Source organism: Alosa sapidissima, chromosome 18 (genome assembly GCF_018492685.1).
Source record: "Alosa sapidissima isolate fAloSap1 chromosome 18, fAloSap1.pri, whole genome shotgun sequence".
Classification (NCBI taxonomy): Eukaryota; Metazoa; Chordata; class Actinopteri; order Clupeiformes; family Clupeidae; genus Alosa; species Alosa sapidissima.
This window is the reverse complement of record NC_055974.1, coordinates 17,634,019-17,651,541: the sequence shown is the minus strand read 5'-3', so window position 1 is coordinate 17,651,541 and position 17,523 is coordinate 17,634,019. Positions and strand designations below refer to the sequence as shown.

At 44.5% G+C, this 17,523-nt stretch overlaps 1 protein-coding gene across 5 annotated transcripts in view; it reads left to right on the top strand.

Annotated features, from left to right (window-relative positions):
• The window catches only part of LOC121689406 (kelch-like protein 33), a 37,228-nt gene that overhangs the window by 6,426 nt on the left and 13,279 nt on the right, over positions 1-17,523 (top strand). For 4 of the 5 annotated variants that reach the window (XM_042069197.1, XM_042069198.1, XM_042069195.1 and 1 more), the window contains exons 2-6: positions 11,036-11,707; positions 12,124-12,284; positions 12,876-13,318; positions 13,610-13,852; positions 16,602-16,721. In XM_042069197.1, the coding sequence (XP_041925131.1) occupies positions 11,064-11,707; positions 12,124-12,284; positions 12,876-13,318; positions 13,610-13,852; positions 16,602-16,721 (1,611 nt within the window). In that variant the 5' untranslated portion in view covers positions 11,036-11,063. The remainder of the gene's footprint in view (positions 1-11,035; positions 11,708-12,123; positions 12,285-12,875; positions 13,319-13,609; positions 13,853-16,601; positions 16,722-17,523) is intronic. The other variant, XM_042069199.1, reaches the window with a different exon arrangement.

The window sequence follows — 17,523 nt, the reverse complement described above, 5'->3', positions numbered from 1 at the left end:
TTCACGACACCAATCTTGCTCCAGCGGCGAGATCACAACACATGATTGGCACGATGTCTTCACAACACACCATATGATTGGCTCAATGTATTCACATGTCGACGTTTTGCCGAGGAAGGGGTGGGATATGTGTAGACAACGGCCATATTGGCGTGACAAACTAGCCCCATGCATTTCTATAGAGTATTTTTTGAGTGCTGTGTCTCCACATTAGAAAGTCTCTGACAGTGTGAGCCACATGGCAGTCCCATGTTTGAGGTGGGCTACACGCTTGACAATGACGGCAAAGAGTTGTTATCAGACATTCTCTGATAACTGGTCAATATATATTTTTTGTATATATTTTATTTTCTATTATATTTTTAATTATCTACAAAAGGCCAGACAACATCAGAGACTATGAAAACAGACTGCCCACCTGCACCAACACCGCAATATTTCCAGATGGAAATTATCCATGTGGGCACTGTGCACAGGACAATTTCACACACATGTCACTCCTTCAATCACCTTATAACAGGAATAGAACTATGGGTTAAAGGAAAAATCACATGCAGCACTACTAATTAGGTATATTTGATCAAATGTCCCTGTGGGAAAGCATATGTAGGAAAAACACGCAGGGCTCTGAAGACAAGAATGTGAACACAGAAGCAACATCAGAAACAATCATGATAAGAGTCCCCTGGCTGTTTAAACAAATTTGGACACTCACTCTCAACTCTGAGGTTCATAGGGATAGAACAAGGTCATAATGTCTTGCCAAACTATGAGAAAAAAAATCATGAAAAGAAAATACCAAGGAGTAGGTGGACTTTGGAGCCATACACTTTTCTAAGAATCTCTGAATTTACCACCTACCTTGAGCTGTCACCAAGCCATATATAATTATTTTACAATCTCAGAGAATCATGTTTATTGGTTGCAAAAGAGTTTGGGTAGATTGTGGAATGACAGTGGCAACATAGAATAGCATTAACAAATTTATTGGAACATTGTAACATAATGTGTCACAAAAGAACAGTTAACATCGCTATAGAGTCAGGGACATCAGAGACAGATAGATAGATACTTTATTGATCCCCAAGGGGAAATTCAAGGGTCTCAGTAGCATACAGACATCACACACAACATGCACTTACAGCAGAAATGGTAAACATAAGTATAAGTATAAACATATAACTAAACTCCACTGTACAATAAAGACAGTAGAAGATAAGAAAACTAACAAAACTAAATACTAAATACACTATATAAATTAAATTTAAAAAGTCCAATTTGCTTGAGGGTGATCAAGCATAAGACGCTTGTAGTGACAGGGCCGGGACTGGTAAGGTGCTCAAGGGAGTGAGTGTCATGGTGAAGGTGCAAAAAGTAGTCCAACCATAGTCCTTTAGTTATGTGTGCATGGCAAGGTGCTCAAGAGAGTGAATGTCATGGTGAAGGTGCAAAAAGTAGTCCAAAATTAGTCCAACAGTGCAACAGTGCAAGAATAAGGTCTAGAGACCAGCATAAATAATATGGACAAATAGGAGAGTAAAGTATAATGTAGACAAGGTAATATAAAAAACTATGTCAGTGCAAGAACAGGTTAAGGTAATAGGGTTATAGCCAGGGCTCTGAACCGGTTCAAGGAACAAAACCGAAAACGAACGGAATTTTACGGAATTTTACGAGGAGCGGAAACGGAAACGAAAACAAAATGGTCTTCAACTGTTCCGGAACAGAAACGTTATTCTGAAATCCACAAAACGTTAATAACGTTTTTTTTTGTTCTATATAACAGCCTAATAATTTGATTACTGCAGTTTGAAAAAAAAAAACGGTAACGCTTTAGAATAGCATGTGCTTATTAGGTATTAAAAGTGCATAATAAGCAGTTAACAATTCATTACTAACAGTTAGTTAACTGTTGTTATCCTTTAATAACATTAACTAACTGTTAACATGCAGTTTGTAAGTGTTAATAAGCAGCCTTTTAAGTTACTTACAAGCATATTTGTTAACAGTTGTAAGTGTTAACAAGCAGCTTGTTAATGCTTGTTAATGGTGTATAAGACAAAGAGGTGGATAACTAATACGCTTATAAGACCTTTCTTACCTATTTGTAGGAAATTTTGCAGCCCCCCAATCTAAAGCGAGGACCATGTAGCCTATAGTTCCAACAAGCCCAACCTTCTATCTCTCTATATACTGTATCTCTCCATCTAGCTTGGTTTAGCTGTGAGAAATACACCTTCAAAATTGTTGCTGTGAGCAGGAATCGAACTCCGGTCTCCTGCATCAGAGAGTGCATCGCTACTTATTGAGCTACACTACTTTTCTTATACAGCTGATGAAATTGTTTATGTTGATTCTATATTCCGAAGTGCTATATCACACTAGCTATGCTTTTTACAAATATGTTTCTGATGGAAAAGTGGTGTTTAATTAATGCAGAAACAGACCACGAATGTTCGCCTCTGTCCAAGGCAAACTGAAACATGTTTTAAATCGATCACGAACGTTCGCCTATGTTTGCAACTTTGAACCAGAGCTTTGAACGCACCCACTTATCGTCTTTAAGCCTCGGTTGCTAGGTAACCAAACTATATACAAAGCTGGCATATCTTTAGACTGCTGACAAACTGACAAACTGTTTTATGCGTTCACTGAACAAAGATTAAGGAAATTAAACACCACTTTTCCATCAGAAACATATTTGTAAAAAGCATAGCTAGTATGATATAGAACATCGGAATATATAATCAAAATGAATATTTTCATCAGCAAATTAGGAACAATAGTGTAGCTCAACAAGTAGCGATGCACCCCCTGATGCGGGAGACTGGGGTTCGGGTCCTGCTCACTGCAACAATTTTGAAGGTGCATTTCTCACAGCTAAACCAAGCTAGATAGAGAGATACAGTATATAGAGAGATAGAAGGTTGGGCTTGTGGAACTATAGGCTACATGGTCCTCGCTTTAGATTGGGGGGCTGCAAAATGTACTACAAATAGGTAAGAAAGGTCTTATAAGCGTATTAGTTATCCACCTCTTTGTCTTATACACCATTAACAAGCATTAACAAGCTGCTTGTTAACACTTACAACTGTTAACAAATATGCTTGTAAGTAACTTAAAAGGCTGCTTATTAACACTTACAAGCTGCATGTTAACAGTTAGTTAATGTTATTAAAGGATAACAACAGTTAACTAACTGTTAGTAATGAATTGTTAATTGCTTATTATGCACTGTTAATACCTAATAAGCACATGTTATTCTAAAGCGTTACCAAAAAAACGAATAAATGGACCTTTGGTCCAAATGTGTATATTTTGTCTTGCTTTTGTAATGTAACTTATCCGTCTGCCACTTCGGATCTTAGGCCAGCTCGTAGCGTAGGCTACTGAAACTGATTTGGAAATTGTTTGTAGCCTATGCGTAATAGCCTATTTTGCCTGTCCACGCCTTGTCGTTTTAAAGTCGGGATTTGAAATGTTTGCGCAATTATAGCCTATTCTATGTAGAAGAGTTAAACAGGAAATTTGAGATAGGCCTTGTCAGCAACAGACAGGTTCGTTTATAAACAGGGTTGGAATTATAGCGCAAGCCTTTGAAGATCTCCATATGGATAAAACTTAGGCTACAACCAGGTAAGGAGTTTAGCACGTATCCAGAAATATTTTTGATAAGAAATTATTTATAGGCATAGGTTAGGCCTACAGTAAGTCTGTAGGCTATGGGATGGATAGCCCATCTGAATGTTTTTGGATGCCGCCTGTGATTTATTATTTTTGGGCATAGCTACGGTATAGGCTAAATCAAGGGGAAATAATGAGTATGTCTATTCTAAGGTAAAGTCCACAAAAATAGACTTGATAGGCCCGCCAAACACTGCCGGAACTTTAAGAACGAACAATATTTTGCGTTCCGAACCCGTTCAGGACCGATATGTTGGTGGCGGAACGCATGCAAGAACGAAAACGTTAAACATAGGCCTACCTGAACCGTTCGGAACGGAACGTTTGAAAAATAATTTCGTTTTCAAGCCCTGGTTATAGCCATTCATTCATTCAGTATTGTAGCAGAAGCCTGACCGCAGACATTGATCATGTGTGCTAATATAGCATGAAAAACAGTGTAGCAGTAAAACAGTAGTGAAAACATTAGGCTGTGGACATTAGTAAAACAGTAGTAAAACAGTAGTAAAGCAGTAGTGGGCAAACATGGAGAGGGTGGAGAGGCAGACAGACTAAGCAGAGAAGTCTATCTCTCCTCTTCCCTTAAGTGAGGCATTGAACAGTTCAATGGCCCTGGGGATAAATGACTTCCTCAGCCTTTCAGTTGTGCATGGCAGTGAGCGAAGTCTCCAGCTGATCAAGCTCTTTTGCTTTTTAATAGTGCTGTAGAGTGGATGACATTCATTGTCCAAGATGTTGATCAGTTTGTTCAGGGTCCTTTTGTCAGATATTGAAGTGATGCCCTCCAGTTCAGCTCCCACTACAGAGCCAGCCTTCCTTACCAGCCTGTCAAGTCGCCCAGCATCCTTCTTCTTTGTGCTTCCTCCCCAGCATACCACTGCATAGAAGAGGACGCTGGCCACAACAGACTGGTAGAACATCCTGAGGAGCTTGCTGCACACATTGAAGGACCGCAGCCTCCTCAGGAAGTACAGCCTGCTCTGTCCTTTCTTGTAGAGTGTATCAGTGTTGGCTGACCAGTCCAGTTTATTGTCCAGGTGGTGACCCAGATACTTGTAGATGCTTACCACCTCCACATTGACCCCATCAATCGAGACTGGTAGCAGAGCGGGCTTAGACCTGCGGAAATCCACCACCATTTCCTTGGTCTTTGAAGTGTTGAGTTTGCACCAATGCACAAAGTCCTCCACCAGGCTCCTGTACTCCTCCTCTTGCTCGTTCCTGATACACCCCACAATTTCAGTATCTTCAGAAAACTTCTGCATGTGGCATGACTCGGTGTTGTAGCAGAAGTCAGATGTGTACAGGGTGAACAGGACTGGAGAGAGTACAGTTCCCTGTGGCGCTCCGGTGCTGCTGATCACAGTGTCAGAGAGACAGTTTTTCAGTCTGACGAACTGTGGTCGCTCGGTCAGGTAATCTGTAATCCAGGTTACCAGGTGAGCGTCCACACCCATCTGCAAGAGCTTTTCTCCCAGTCTGAGGGGTTGGATGGTGTTAAAAGCACTTGAGAAATCAAAGAACATGATTCTCACAGCACTTTTCCCCTTGTCTAGGTGAGAATGTGTCCTGTGTAAAAGATAAGTGATGGCATCGTCCACGCCCACTTCTCCTGGTATGCAAACTGTAACGGGTCTAGTGCATGGCGTACCTGGGGTCTGAGCATACCTAAGACCAGTCGCTCCATTGTTTTCATCACATGTGATGTTAGAGCGACAGGCCTGAAGTCATTAAGCTCACTGGGGTGTGGTTTCTTGGGGACGGGGGTGAGACATGATGTCTTCCACAGTGTTGGAACTTGTCCGAGACGTAGACTCCAGTTGAAGATGTGCTTCAGTGGCTCCCCCAGTTCAGCAGCACAGGCCTTGAGCAGCCTTGGACACAGTCTGTCAGGCCCGGCTGCCTTACGAGGATGAAGTTTTTTTTAAAAGATAACTTACTTGATCAGCTGTAATGATAGGGGGGATGAGGGGAGTGGAGTGGGAGGAGGAGGAGGGGTGCTTCTGAGAGGGTTGTCGTGTGGCTAGAGACTGATGGCCGTTGGCTGAAGCCATTGTTGCCGCACTACTCGTGGTCACCATGTGGGGGAGAGGTGCGATAGCCTGATCAGCAGTGATGATGGAGGGGGGGAGGGGAGGGGGGCAGCATTTGGGGTCTGTGTGTCTGATGGCTGTTGACTGAAGTCGTTGTCAACTCGTTTTTCGTGGTCGCCATGTGGGGGAGGGGTGCAATATCCAGTGATGGTGGGGGTGAGTGTTGCACTGGTAATGAGGTGGGGTGGGGGCTGGGGGATGACAATCTCCTTGATGTCCCTGTCAAGGTTGCCAGAGTTTTGGACACCTCAACAGGCACAGGCAAGAAGGCATCAGGTGGGGGCAGGGCGTGGGGTGATGGGGGCTCAGATCGTTGGATGTCCCCGGGATGCAGAGCTGGAGAGACTGGGAGGTGGGGGTGGGGCGGGCACGCAACCAAGAGCAGTACCTGGAGCTGGTGCAGGGCAAGCGAACCTGTTGTAAAAGTGGTTCAGCTGGTTCGCCCTGTCCAGGTCTCCCTCCACAGAGCTGCTGCTCTTCTTAAGGCCAGTGATGGATTTCATACAGTCCCACACCTCCTTCATGTTGTTTTCTTGCAACTTCTGTTCCATCTTCCTTCTGTAGTCCTCCTTAGCCTCTTTCAGCTTATTCTTTAGTTCCCCCTGTACTCGCCTCAGCTCTGCCATGTCCCCCTCCTTAAACGCCATCTTTTTCCTATTGAGAAGGGTCTTGACATTACTGGTTATCCAAGGCTTGTTATTTGGATAGCAGCGTACAGTCCTTGTGGGAACAACAATGTCCATACAGAAGTTCAGATAGTCAGTAGTGCAATGTGTGACCTCCTCTAAGTCCTCTCCATTCAGTAGCACACTCCAGTCAGTGGACTCAAAGCAGTCTCTCAAAGCCTCATCTGCTTCCGGTGTCCACTTCCTAAAGGTGCGCGTGGCAACTGGCAGCCTCTGAACTTTTGGCTTGTACATTGGCTGAAGATGAATGAGGTTATGGTCCGACTTCCCCAGTGGGGGAAGGGGGGTGGCACTGTAAGCATCTCTCACGTTTGCATAGTACATCAGTATACCTTTACCCAATATAGCCTTTAACTTTTTCTTTCTGGGTAATATTTGAACTGTTGTACAGTTGGGTCACATTTCCTATTTGGAAACAGTGGCTGACCTTGCATACATTATTTGGGGACTTGCTGACTGCAGATTTAGAAACCGATATACTGTGGTTTGTTTATGAGGCACTTTGAAGCTTGCCAAGCAATGTCCATCAAAAGGGGGAAGTGAGTGGACAGCAGGGTCGGACTGGGAACAAAATTCGGCTCTGGCAATTTTCTCCTGGACCGGCCCACCACTGGACCGACCCCCCCCCCCCCCCCCCCACACACACACACACACAAGCCCACCAATACCAATATCCCCTCCTGATTCCCCCCAACACACAGTATTATGCTGTAGCAACTTCATAAACTGAACCCAAACATTTAGATTTGGACCTATAGCCTAATCACAATAACATAGGGGTCAGGGGGTGTCTCTCCGGGATGTTTTTAAAATTCTGGTTGCTAATCACACCATTTTAAAGTGATTTGAGAGGGACAGGATTCAGGGATAGGCTACTAAAGACAGGCTCATCTTCTGTCTGTCTTACATCATGCATTAAACCACATGTCACTGCTTGACTAAATGATATAGGCTACTGAACATGGACATCGTCATAGTTGACAGAAATTACGTTTTGTGCTAACATGTTGTAGAAACACAACCAGCCTTTATTTGTTGCAAATCTTCTCCTTTACTTTGGTCATAGTCCGCGATTCACATTAACTGTAGGCTATCACCACAAATGTATACTAAACGTTTTTGCCCAAGTTTGTGTGCCGTCATCACATTTTGCAAAATTAGGCTACCTTCGTTACTAACCTACCAGTTGATACTTTTTACCTGCATCGACTCGCGATTGATTGTGCATACTGTAACACTCGGTGGAGAGACTTCCACTTTCCAAGTTTCACTTTCACTGTCGTTGTGAGCTAAAAGGCTACTATATGGAAAATACTTTGAAGTTCCTTTTGAGTAGGATCAGCTCCAAAAATGAATGGGTTTTCTTTAACCTGTGCTACACTTTTCCACCAAGTTGTGCGAAAATTGTAGGCTACCCGTAGTTTTTTTATGTTGACAGACAAACTGCACTACAGTAGCATACATGGTGCAGTAAATGGTAGCGCGTGCAACTAACGTCTATAAAAACAATATATTTATGGAATAAAACTAGACACCTCTGATTGCTGTTTACAGTTAAACTGCGATGATGTGAACACCAGCCAGCGGAGGGCACTTATATAGCCTAGGCTACCATGCACTTGTAGGCTATATTTCCCCACAAACCTAGCGGCTGCTTGGACAAATCTAGGCTACTTGAGAGATGGGGCAGGGGGGCGCGATCGTAACACACACTGAACCTGTCATGAAGAGGCCAAAATGATTGACCTGTCACCCCCCAAGCCAAATGGATGCAACTGCATGACGGGCCGTAAATAGGCTAAATAACTTTAAAAAAAAAAAATTCCGGAGGTCACCGGCCCACATGTGGACCGGAACACCGGGCATTTGCCCGGTTGTACAGATTACCAGTCCGAGCCTGGTGGACAGTGTGATCCACATGGCAATCCCATGTTTGAGGTGGGCTACACGCTTGACAATGACGGCAAAGAGTTGTTATCAGACATTCACTAAGACTTATTACCCAGCACCAATATATCTAATAAAACCTTTTGGAAGTACCATTAATGATATGTTATAAAATATTATAAAATATACCCGACCGAGGACTGGATATTTTAAAATTAAATAAAAGAAACCAAATATTGATCCTTCATTTAAATTTCCAGTATTATCGTTATGTGGTAAATAAGAAGTGGAACCAAGTCAAGCAGCATGCGTGTCTTGACGCAGAAAGCTGCGTTGTCTGATGGACAAAGCACATAACGATGACAACTCTTTGCTGTCATTGTGAAGTGTGTAGCCCACCTCACGGTTATGGAATGGAAATATCAAGCATATCGATGATTCTGCCATTTTTATAGCTGTAACAGTAAATACAGTATTTGAAAAATATTTTCACAATACATTTTGAAATATATGTACATATTCAAAATTGACAGAAAAAAAAATAATGTTGACACTTAACATATATTTCAATATATTTTCCAAATAAGTGGCCTTAACGACCCACACTCAGTCAGTCTCCATAGCTTAACATGGTAAAAGTCAATCCCCTACTAAACATCTTTCTTAAACTGCTGTTCCATGTCCCACCCTCTTAAATTATAGTATAAACAGATTAATGAATGAATCAATGAAATTAAATTGAAACAGTGATGTATCGCTTGACCATTCATTTGGGTCCAGACCAAAGCAGAGTGTGTGCAGACTGGTATTTCTTATGATGGACCTGGGCCAGCTTCCCTGTGATGGACCTGGACCAAATTTCTTATGATGAGCCTGGACCAACATCCCTGCGATGGACCTGGACCAACTTCCCTGTGATGGACCTGGACCAGCTTCACTGTGATGGACCTGGGCCAACTTCCTTATGATGGACCTTGACCAACTTCCCTGTGATGTACAGGGACAAACTTCCCTATAATGGGCCTGGAATAAACAAAGCAGACAAAAAATATTTTGCAGCTTATTGTACAAAGGTTTAAACATGGCAAGTTTCTCAGAAATGTAGCAAAAAAAGAAAAACAGTATAACGACAAGTGACAGATTTGTATTGCCTATTAGCAAGCTATTTTTTGTATTTTACCTAGCCTAGCATCTTAAATTAGCATGAATTACCAAGGCAACAAGATTGCTAAATGAGCTTCAAAGCTAATTCAACTATTGGGTCCCTTCTTGGTAATAGGCTAAAGCAGTCACTTTTGTTTGTTGTACATTTTCCAGGAGTGACATCACCATGTTGGTCCAGGACCGTATTTACAATGTTGGTCCAGGATCAACATGGCGATGTTGGTCCAGGATTAACATTGTAAAAACGGTGCTGGACCAAAATTCTAAAGACAGTCCTGGACAAAATGACAATGTGGGTCCTGGACCAACATTGTAGAGACGGTGCTGGACCAACATTGTAATGACGATCCTGGACAAACATGACAATGTGGGTTCTGGATCAACATTGTAAAGACGGTCCTGGACAAACATGACAATGTGGGTCCTGGACCAACATTGTAATGACGGTCCTGGACAAACATGACAATGTGGGTCCTGGACCAACATTGTAAAGACGGTCCTGTGCCAACATTCTAAAGTCGGTCCTGGAAGAACATTCCAAGACCAACATGGCAACGTCGCTCCAGGACCATGTACAAACAAAAGCTACTGCTTTAGCCTATTACCAAGCTACATTAGTAGTCCAAAAGTGTGCTCCTTAGCCAGTGAACTAACATAACACCGGCTTGGCACTTCACGCTTCATGCTGCACCTACCTATTAGCAAGCTAATTTGGTAGCATAAATGTATGTTCCCTAGCCTAGCCTCTAAAATAATAACAACGGCACCAAGATTGCTAAATGAGCTTCAAAGCTACTTCAACTACTGTATCCCTTCAAAATAAGTTATTTAAAAGATGCATAGCCACTGAATTACCTATTAGGAAGCTAATGTATTACAGTAAATGTATGGTCCCTAGCCTGGCAGCTAACATTAGACAAACGTGGAACCAAGTTGGCTAAAACGAAAATATCTAAGGTGCATATATTTAGATTCCACTCAGAATTATTTTATTTTACAACTATTTTACACACAAATATACAAGGACCTACCTGTATTGGGATACAAATTATGGTAACCCACTGGTTGTTTCTGGAGGGAAATTTCAAAATGGCAATGGGAGAAGCAAAAGGCTCACATTGATGACATCACAAGGCTGTGATTGGTTAAAGAGTTGTTGGTCCAGGACCGTCTTTAGAATGTTGGTCTAGGAACAACTCTTACTTTAACAAATCACGGTCACCGTGTGCTGGTAGCTTTAAAATCCTCCCATGGGTCATGTTGACTTATTCAACAGCAGCACATGCTAACATCCCCCTCTCTCCCCTATACCTGCCTCTCTCTCTTTCTCTCTCTCTCTCTCTCTCACTCTCTCTCTCTCACACACACACACACACAGATCTTGTCAGTGAACTATAAAACTGTATAGTGGAGAAGTACAGAGCAGTTTGCTGAATGCAAAATTCTTTCTTTATTATATCAAATATATTCATTACATGCTACTATATATTGTGTTGTCCCCTATTTGGTCATATCCTCCAGGACAATCCTTCTCAATTACGTCAGGACAATGTCCAGGTTCTCTCCAAGGAAGACTCAGCAGGACCCTGAGAAAGATGTGCCTATCCGCCAGCGAATGGCCTTGTTTCAGTCAAACGCAGAGGACAGAGTGGACATAAGAGGTGGACGAAGAGGGGGAAGAGGAGGAGGAGGAGGGAGGGGGGTAATGGACAAAGGACGAGGTGGACGAGGAGAAGAGAGCTCCTCGTCCTTGCACCACTCTCCTAAAACAACCCCAGGGCCTCCAAACCCCCCCGCCGCCCAACCTTTAACACCTGACCCCCCCACAGTTACCCCTACCCTTTGCCCCGCCTCTGATCCTGACCTTCACCCTTATTCTCTCAGCTCACACTGTGATTCGCTCTTCAACGCCCTGCGAGGTCTCCTGGGTGAGGAGCTTCTGACGGACTGCGACCTGCATCTCCGTGGTAACCGCATCAGGTTCCACTGGGTGGTTCTGGCAGCTGTGAGTGAGAGGGTGGAGGCGTGGCTTCGCACAGGAGAGGCAGGGCTTCAGGAGGCTCTGCAGCAGTTGTCTGCTGGTCATGTCACAGTGGTGGGACTTCGAGCTTTGCTGGATTTCGCTTACTGCGGAGGGATTCTTGGTTCACCAGCTGAGGGTGGGGCACTGGACGCTGTAACGTCTGCTTGCAGGTGTCGTCTCTAAGGTGTTGGATTATCTGGGTTTTTTCTGTTTGTAACACTCTCCTGCTATTTTATGAAGTAAAGGTACTGTAGCTGTATTGTAGGACTGTGCTCAAATAATTTGTAACAATTAACATTTTAATCTTAGCAATGTTGAACTATGTCAAAGAAGACATATTTTATTAGAGTAATATTTTAATAGAGTAATAAAAACTTACATGTTAGTCTTGAAAGATGTTTTTTTCTGTATTTGACAGTCGCATGTCACTCTTCTGGCATTTATATGATAAATCTTTAATCTGATACAACCCAGGGAACACTTATATTTAAACATATCCCTTTTGTACCTTAGGTTAACTCAGACATCTGTGGTTATTTTTGGATGGTGATTCTGTGGTTATTTATCTCCTTTTGTCTCTTGACAGATATCTGGGTGTTCCGCGACTGACTCAGGTTTGTAAGGGAGATGGCGCCACCTGTGGGGCGAATGAGAGAAAGCAGAGCCTGGAGGTCATCAGGAGACTGTGGGTCAGCAGAGCAGGCTGTGACGTCCTCATTAAAACTGAGAATGGAGAGTGTATTCCAGGTAGATTTTTCTTTCTTTTTCCCCCTTTCTTTTATTTATTTTATTTTATCTTTAAAATGACATTTAGACATAGAACTTCATGGGTTAGGTTCTTTCTGTGCTCAACATAAAAGCAACCACAAAATGTATGATAATGCATAATAATACATAACAAAATATGTACACTGAACTTTGGTTGAGATAAATAAAAATAATAATCTAAAATGAATCAAACATTTCAGTTAACCTATCTAGCTCTATTTTTAGTCCCACGGAATCTACTTGAATTGATAGTGGTGTAAATATAGTAGGTTCCCTGGCCCTGCAGTGATGTGTCATCATGACTACGCAATATGACAAATAGTCCTTAGCGTGGACTTTTTTGGTGAATGGAATCCAGGTCAATTGCTTTGTCTACACTGCTGATAAGAATGTATTTTTTACAGGTACTTTTTTCCTCATTTGGGCTCGGAATTTTTTTCCGGTGGTGGCGTGTTCCACTGCAGATAGCCCTAAACCTTTTCCATTTCGCATTTACCTGTCCCTCTTTCTTTTGTATAACTCTATCACCCCTCCCCCCACCTTTTACTCTCCCCTTGTCCTCTCTCACAGCTCACCGAGTGGTCCTGGCAGCCGGTGGGGACTACTTCCGGGCCCTCTTCTGCGGAGGGTTACGCGAGTGCGGCCAGGACGTGGTGTTCCTGCGCGGCGTCTCCTCCAGCACACTGCGCCCCCTGCTGGACTTCCTCTACTCGGGCACGCTGGAGCTGGGCTGGGCCTGCGTGTGGGAGGTCACCGAAGCAGCGATGCAGTTCCAGCTCCAGGGGGCGCTGTCGCTCTGCCTGGCCTTCCTGCAGGAGCGGATGGACAACAGCTCCTGCCTGGACGTGCTGGCCCTGGCCGAGGCCTACGGGCTGGGGGAGCTGGTGCAGGCGGCTGAGGGCTACATCCTGGCCCACTTCCAGAAGGTGGCGGAGGGGGAGAAGTTCCGCGACCTGCCTCTCGCTCAGCTGGAGAGGCTGCTGGAGAGAGACTCTCTCAATGCTGAGAGTGAGGTCAGAGCAGAAGCGTCTATATACTCAGTCTTTGGAGCTGTTGTTTGTTGTTGATATAGTCATTACATCTTTCTCTCTCTCTCTGTCTGTTTCTGCCTCTCTGTCTGATACTCTATATCTATAATAACCATGGCTGTCTCTCTGTCTCTCTTATTCTCTCTCTCTCTCTCTCTCTCTCTCTTTCTTCCTGTCTTTCTCCATATCTCTCTCTGTTTGTTTCTTTCCATCTACCACTCTGTCTCTCTTTCTGTCTCTCTCATTCTCTCTCTCTCTCTCTCCCCGCACCTGTAGATAGTGGTGTTTCGGGCAGTGCTATGCTGGATAGAGGATGACCGTGAGGGGAGGCTGTTCTACCTGCCCAGACTCCTTCAGATGGTGCGCCTCCCCCTCATGTCCCCCTCAGAGCTGCGGGAGGTGCGGAGCTGTGACCTCCTGCAACAGACACGCGCGGGGAGGGCAGCTCTGCTGAAGGTGGAAGATATCCTGGAGGGGAACCAGGTGCACCCAGACTGCCGACCACGCACCGCGAACCAGGTGAGGCCCGGGTGTTTTTGTGAGGGTAAGCCTGACTTCCACAACAAAGTGAGCTGCTACTGTTAACCTGTTCTAAAACAAAACTCTAACTCGTTCAGTGGTGGACTGCTGCAGTTTTTCTCGTTTAATTAATAAGAAATGTTTTAGTTCTGAAAACAGTGATAGAAATTATACTACGATAAAGTAACATATAGTCCGGTGGACAGCCCATAGAGCCCCATTGTGGACCCGGAAATGTTGAGTACACCAAAGTTTTATGATGGAAATATATAGTATGGGTTCCCAGCATGCAGAAACTGCCGGATGCTAATTTGCATATGTTGGGCAATTTGTGTAATTGAGCTAATTAGCATAAATTAGCATAATCGCCTATATTGATCATATTATAAGAGCTGCTTGGCCAAAATGGTCAATGATAGTATGTTTTTAGGGGTTACTGGAGATGCTGAGTCCATATCTGACATTTTCAAGATTCAAAATCACTATTTTAACTTGGTTTGGTCTCGTTTTTACTCTCATTAAGCTGAGTTTTTTGGTCCAATTTAGACAGATTTTTGGAGGATAGGGCTGTAGCGATATACAGTAGGGCTGTAACGATACACCAACCTAACAATTCGATTCGTATCACAATTTTTGACCGTTGACCCACGGTTTGAAACGAACCTCGATTTTTTTGGAGGGGTCGGGCTAGACATTTCCATAGCCTAACTTAGAACACCAGAGGATTACAATATAATATATCTGTATTATTTTATATCCTGATATTAAAAGAGAGAATACTGAATGTCTGATATTTATGACAGCACACGTTATGCAGATTAGCCTATAGCTTAGGCCTACTATTTCTATTACAACTCTACCACATTGAGCTGTCTGGTTGAACCCTGGAAATATTGTACACAAAGAAGCATAGTTGGCTAGCTTATCATAGTCTACTGATTGGACTGTTAAGTTTTCTCATGTGTGTTTAAGGTAATACTCTTCTCGTAGGGACAAGCCCTTTTGGGAAACATTGGTATTGAGATGATCACTCAACTTGAATGCAAGAGCTTTAACAAATATGTGCAGCATGCTAATGATGCTAAGCAGATTTAATAGTGTAATGATTGATGAGACAGCGTTGTCTAATCAAAAGCTTTATTAAAGGTCGGGAGCAGGGACATCGGCACAGAACATAGCACACGCCAGGGAAGTCAAGAACACTCGCACCTTACACACATAGGGTTGGACGCAGCCGCACCATACAGGCACAAGCACACATAATAACAACCCCAAAGTTCTCCCAGAATCCCCAGCGCGAAACATTGTGGGAATCTCAATCACAGTCCAGCACGCTGATGTTACACAGCTCCCCCAACAAGCCATTGCCATCCTCGACACATTCAGTCTAGCAAAGTCTCTGGCACTGCAACACAGCAGGTGGGGTGCACACACCGCAAGAGCCCTACTCACCCAGGGGAACCACAACCACCAGCAGCCCAATGCGGGTAGTGCTGGCAGTCATCTGGCCTGTCGCCGCTCGTCCCCAGCTCCCTTCAGAGAACACCCTCACACCACAATGTTCCACCAACACCTGGCGAGGCCTAGCCTCCACTGGCACAGACTCCCCACCACTGAACACCATAACTGGCACCACACCTCCAACACTCTGCTCCGTCGTCTCGCCAGTCGAGGCAGCAGACTCCAGCTCCATCGTAGCCGGACCACGCTGCGCAATCAGGCTACAGCTACCGACGTTGGCGTCCCTCCTCTGCTGCCTCGTCGCATAGTGGTCCTCCGCTGCTCCCGGCCGCTCCACTCCGCCACGGTTGCGCCAAGGCCTAGACCTTCTCTCTGGCTCGTGCCATCGGATTTCACACAACAAACTTTTTTTCCCCTTATTTTTCTAAAAAACGCCGGCGAACAGGCCAACAAGAACAGGCACCCGCACAGCATGGTGCCTCCCACACGCACCCAAAGGCTTAGAGTTCCGTTTTTCAGAGGGCCCTTCCGCCGGAGCTGCCCAACCGTCGTGCCTCAAACGGCTCCGCCAACCGTCCATCCTCAAGGCACCACCTCCTTGCCGCTCCACCTCTGCTCTGCTCCGCAGACAGGGCCACCGCCAACTACGACCTAAAGCTGCCTGGCGTGGCCAGGGGCTCAAGGTCTTCTCACGGTGAAGTCAGCGCCCAGGTTGGCGTCACCACCTCATCTTCCAAGGCCGCTCTCCCGGTCGCGTGAAGCCCTTCTCCGCCGTGTCCACTGCATCGAGATCCTCTTCAGGCTAGCACTCCTCCCGTAGCCAGGCCCAGGCGATGGCTGGTCTCCTCCCGTGGCTTCTACTGAAGGCCTCTGTAAGCTTCTTAGTACCCCTTACAAGGCCTCTCTTCGGAGCCTTTTGCTTGGGCATCCACCTAGCGGTGAGCATGGACGGATTAGGAACTTTCAGGCCCCTGGGCCCAGATGTATTAAGGGCCCCCCACTAATTGTCGCATGTGGAAGGGGGGTTTGGGGGTCCTTCCTCAGAAATGTTTTCATTTGTTTGATGTGATTTCCTGTATACTGGTGCATTTTGGGGATGGACTAAATTCAATCAGATTCATACACCATACATCCTGATGTGTTGATATTGAGGCAATGATTTCATGCAAAGGCTTGGGCTTCAGGGCCCCCTGACCCTGGGCCCGGTAGGCCCGTGCAGTAATCCATCCCTGGCGGTGAGGCCTCCCACTCCCGGCTCCTCCAGCACTGAAGACGCCGTCTCCTACAGAACGCAACTTACTCCTCCATGGAAAACGTGCCCATCTACAGGTGCTGCTTTGGAAAGCAGCAGACCGCCCTGATCCACCGGCTGTGGATATCACCGCGTTTGGATGGAGTAAGAAGACAGGTATGAAGAAAGGAGAGGAACTCGCCCACCCTCGATTCAAGTCCTGTTGCTCCTGCTGATTTGTTAGATGTTATCAGCAGTAACTGCAAAGCTGGGTTAAAACTGTGTATACATGTATCTGGAAAGTGCAGCTGTGCAGCTGCAGGCCTGGCCTGTACTAATTATTGTTTCTGCAAAGGCAGTGATGTTACATGTTGCAATATATATATATATATATATATATATATATATATATATATATATATATATATATATATATATATATATATACACAGCTAAAAGAGCAGAAGGACAGGGATGAAGAGTCTGGAGAAGATGGCGACAGGACAACGGATGAGGACAGGAGGAGTAGTAGAGGCTAGTTCTTCCCTTGTTACTCAATTGTGAGTCACAGCAGAGGGCCAGTGAATAGCTATTTCCAAAATTATTGTGGAATTCAGAAGTAACTTGAAATTATTCCTGAACACTGAACATTTTTATCTTCCAAAAATCCGTCTAAATCGCCCCCAAAAACTCAGCAAAATCAGCTTAATGAGAGTAAGAACATGACCAAACCATGTTTAAATAGTGATTTTGAGTCTTGAAAATGTCAGATATGGACTCAGCATCTCCAGTAACCCCTAAAAACATACTGACATTGTCCATTTTGGCCAAGCAGCTCCTATAATGTGATCAATATAGGCGATTATGCTAATCTATGCTAATTAGCTTAATTACACAAATTGCCCAACATATGCAAATTAGCATCCGGCAGTTTCTGCATGCTGGGGACCCATACTATATATTTCTATTTCTATTTACA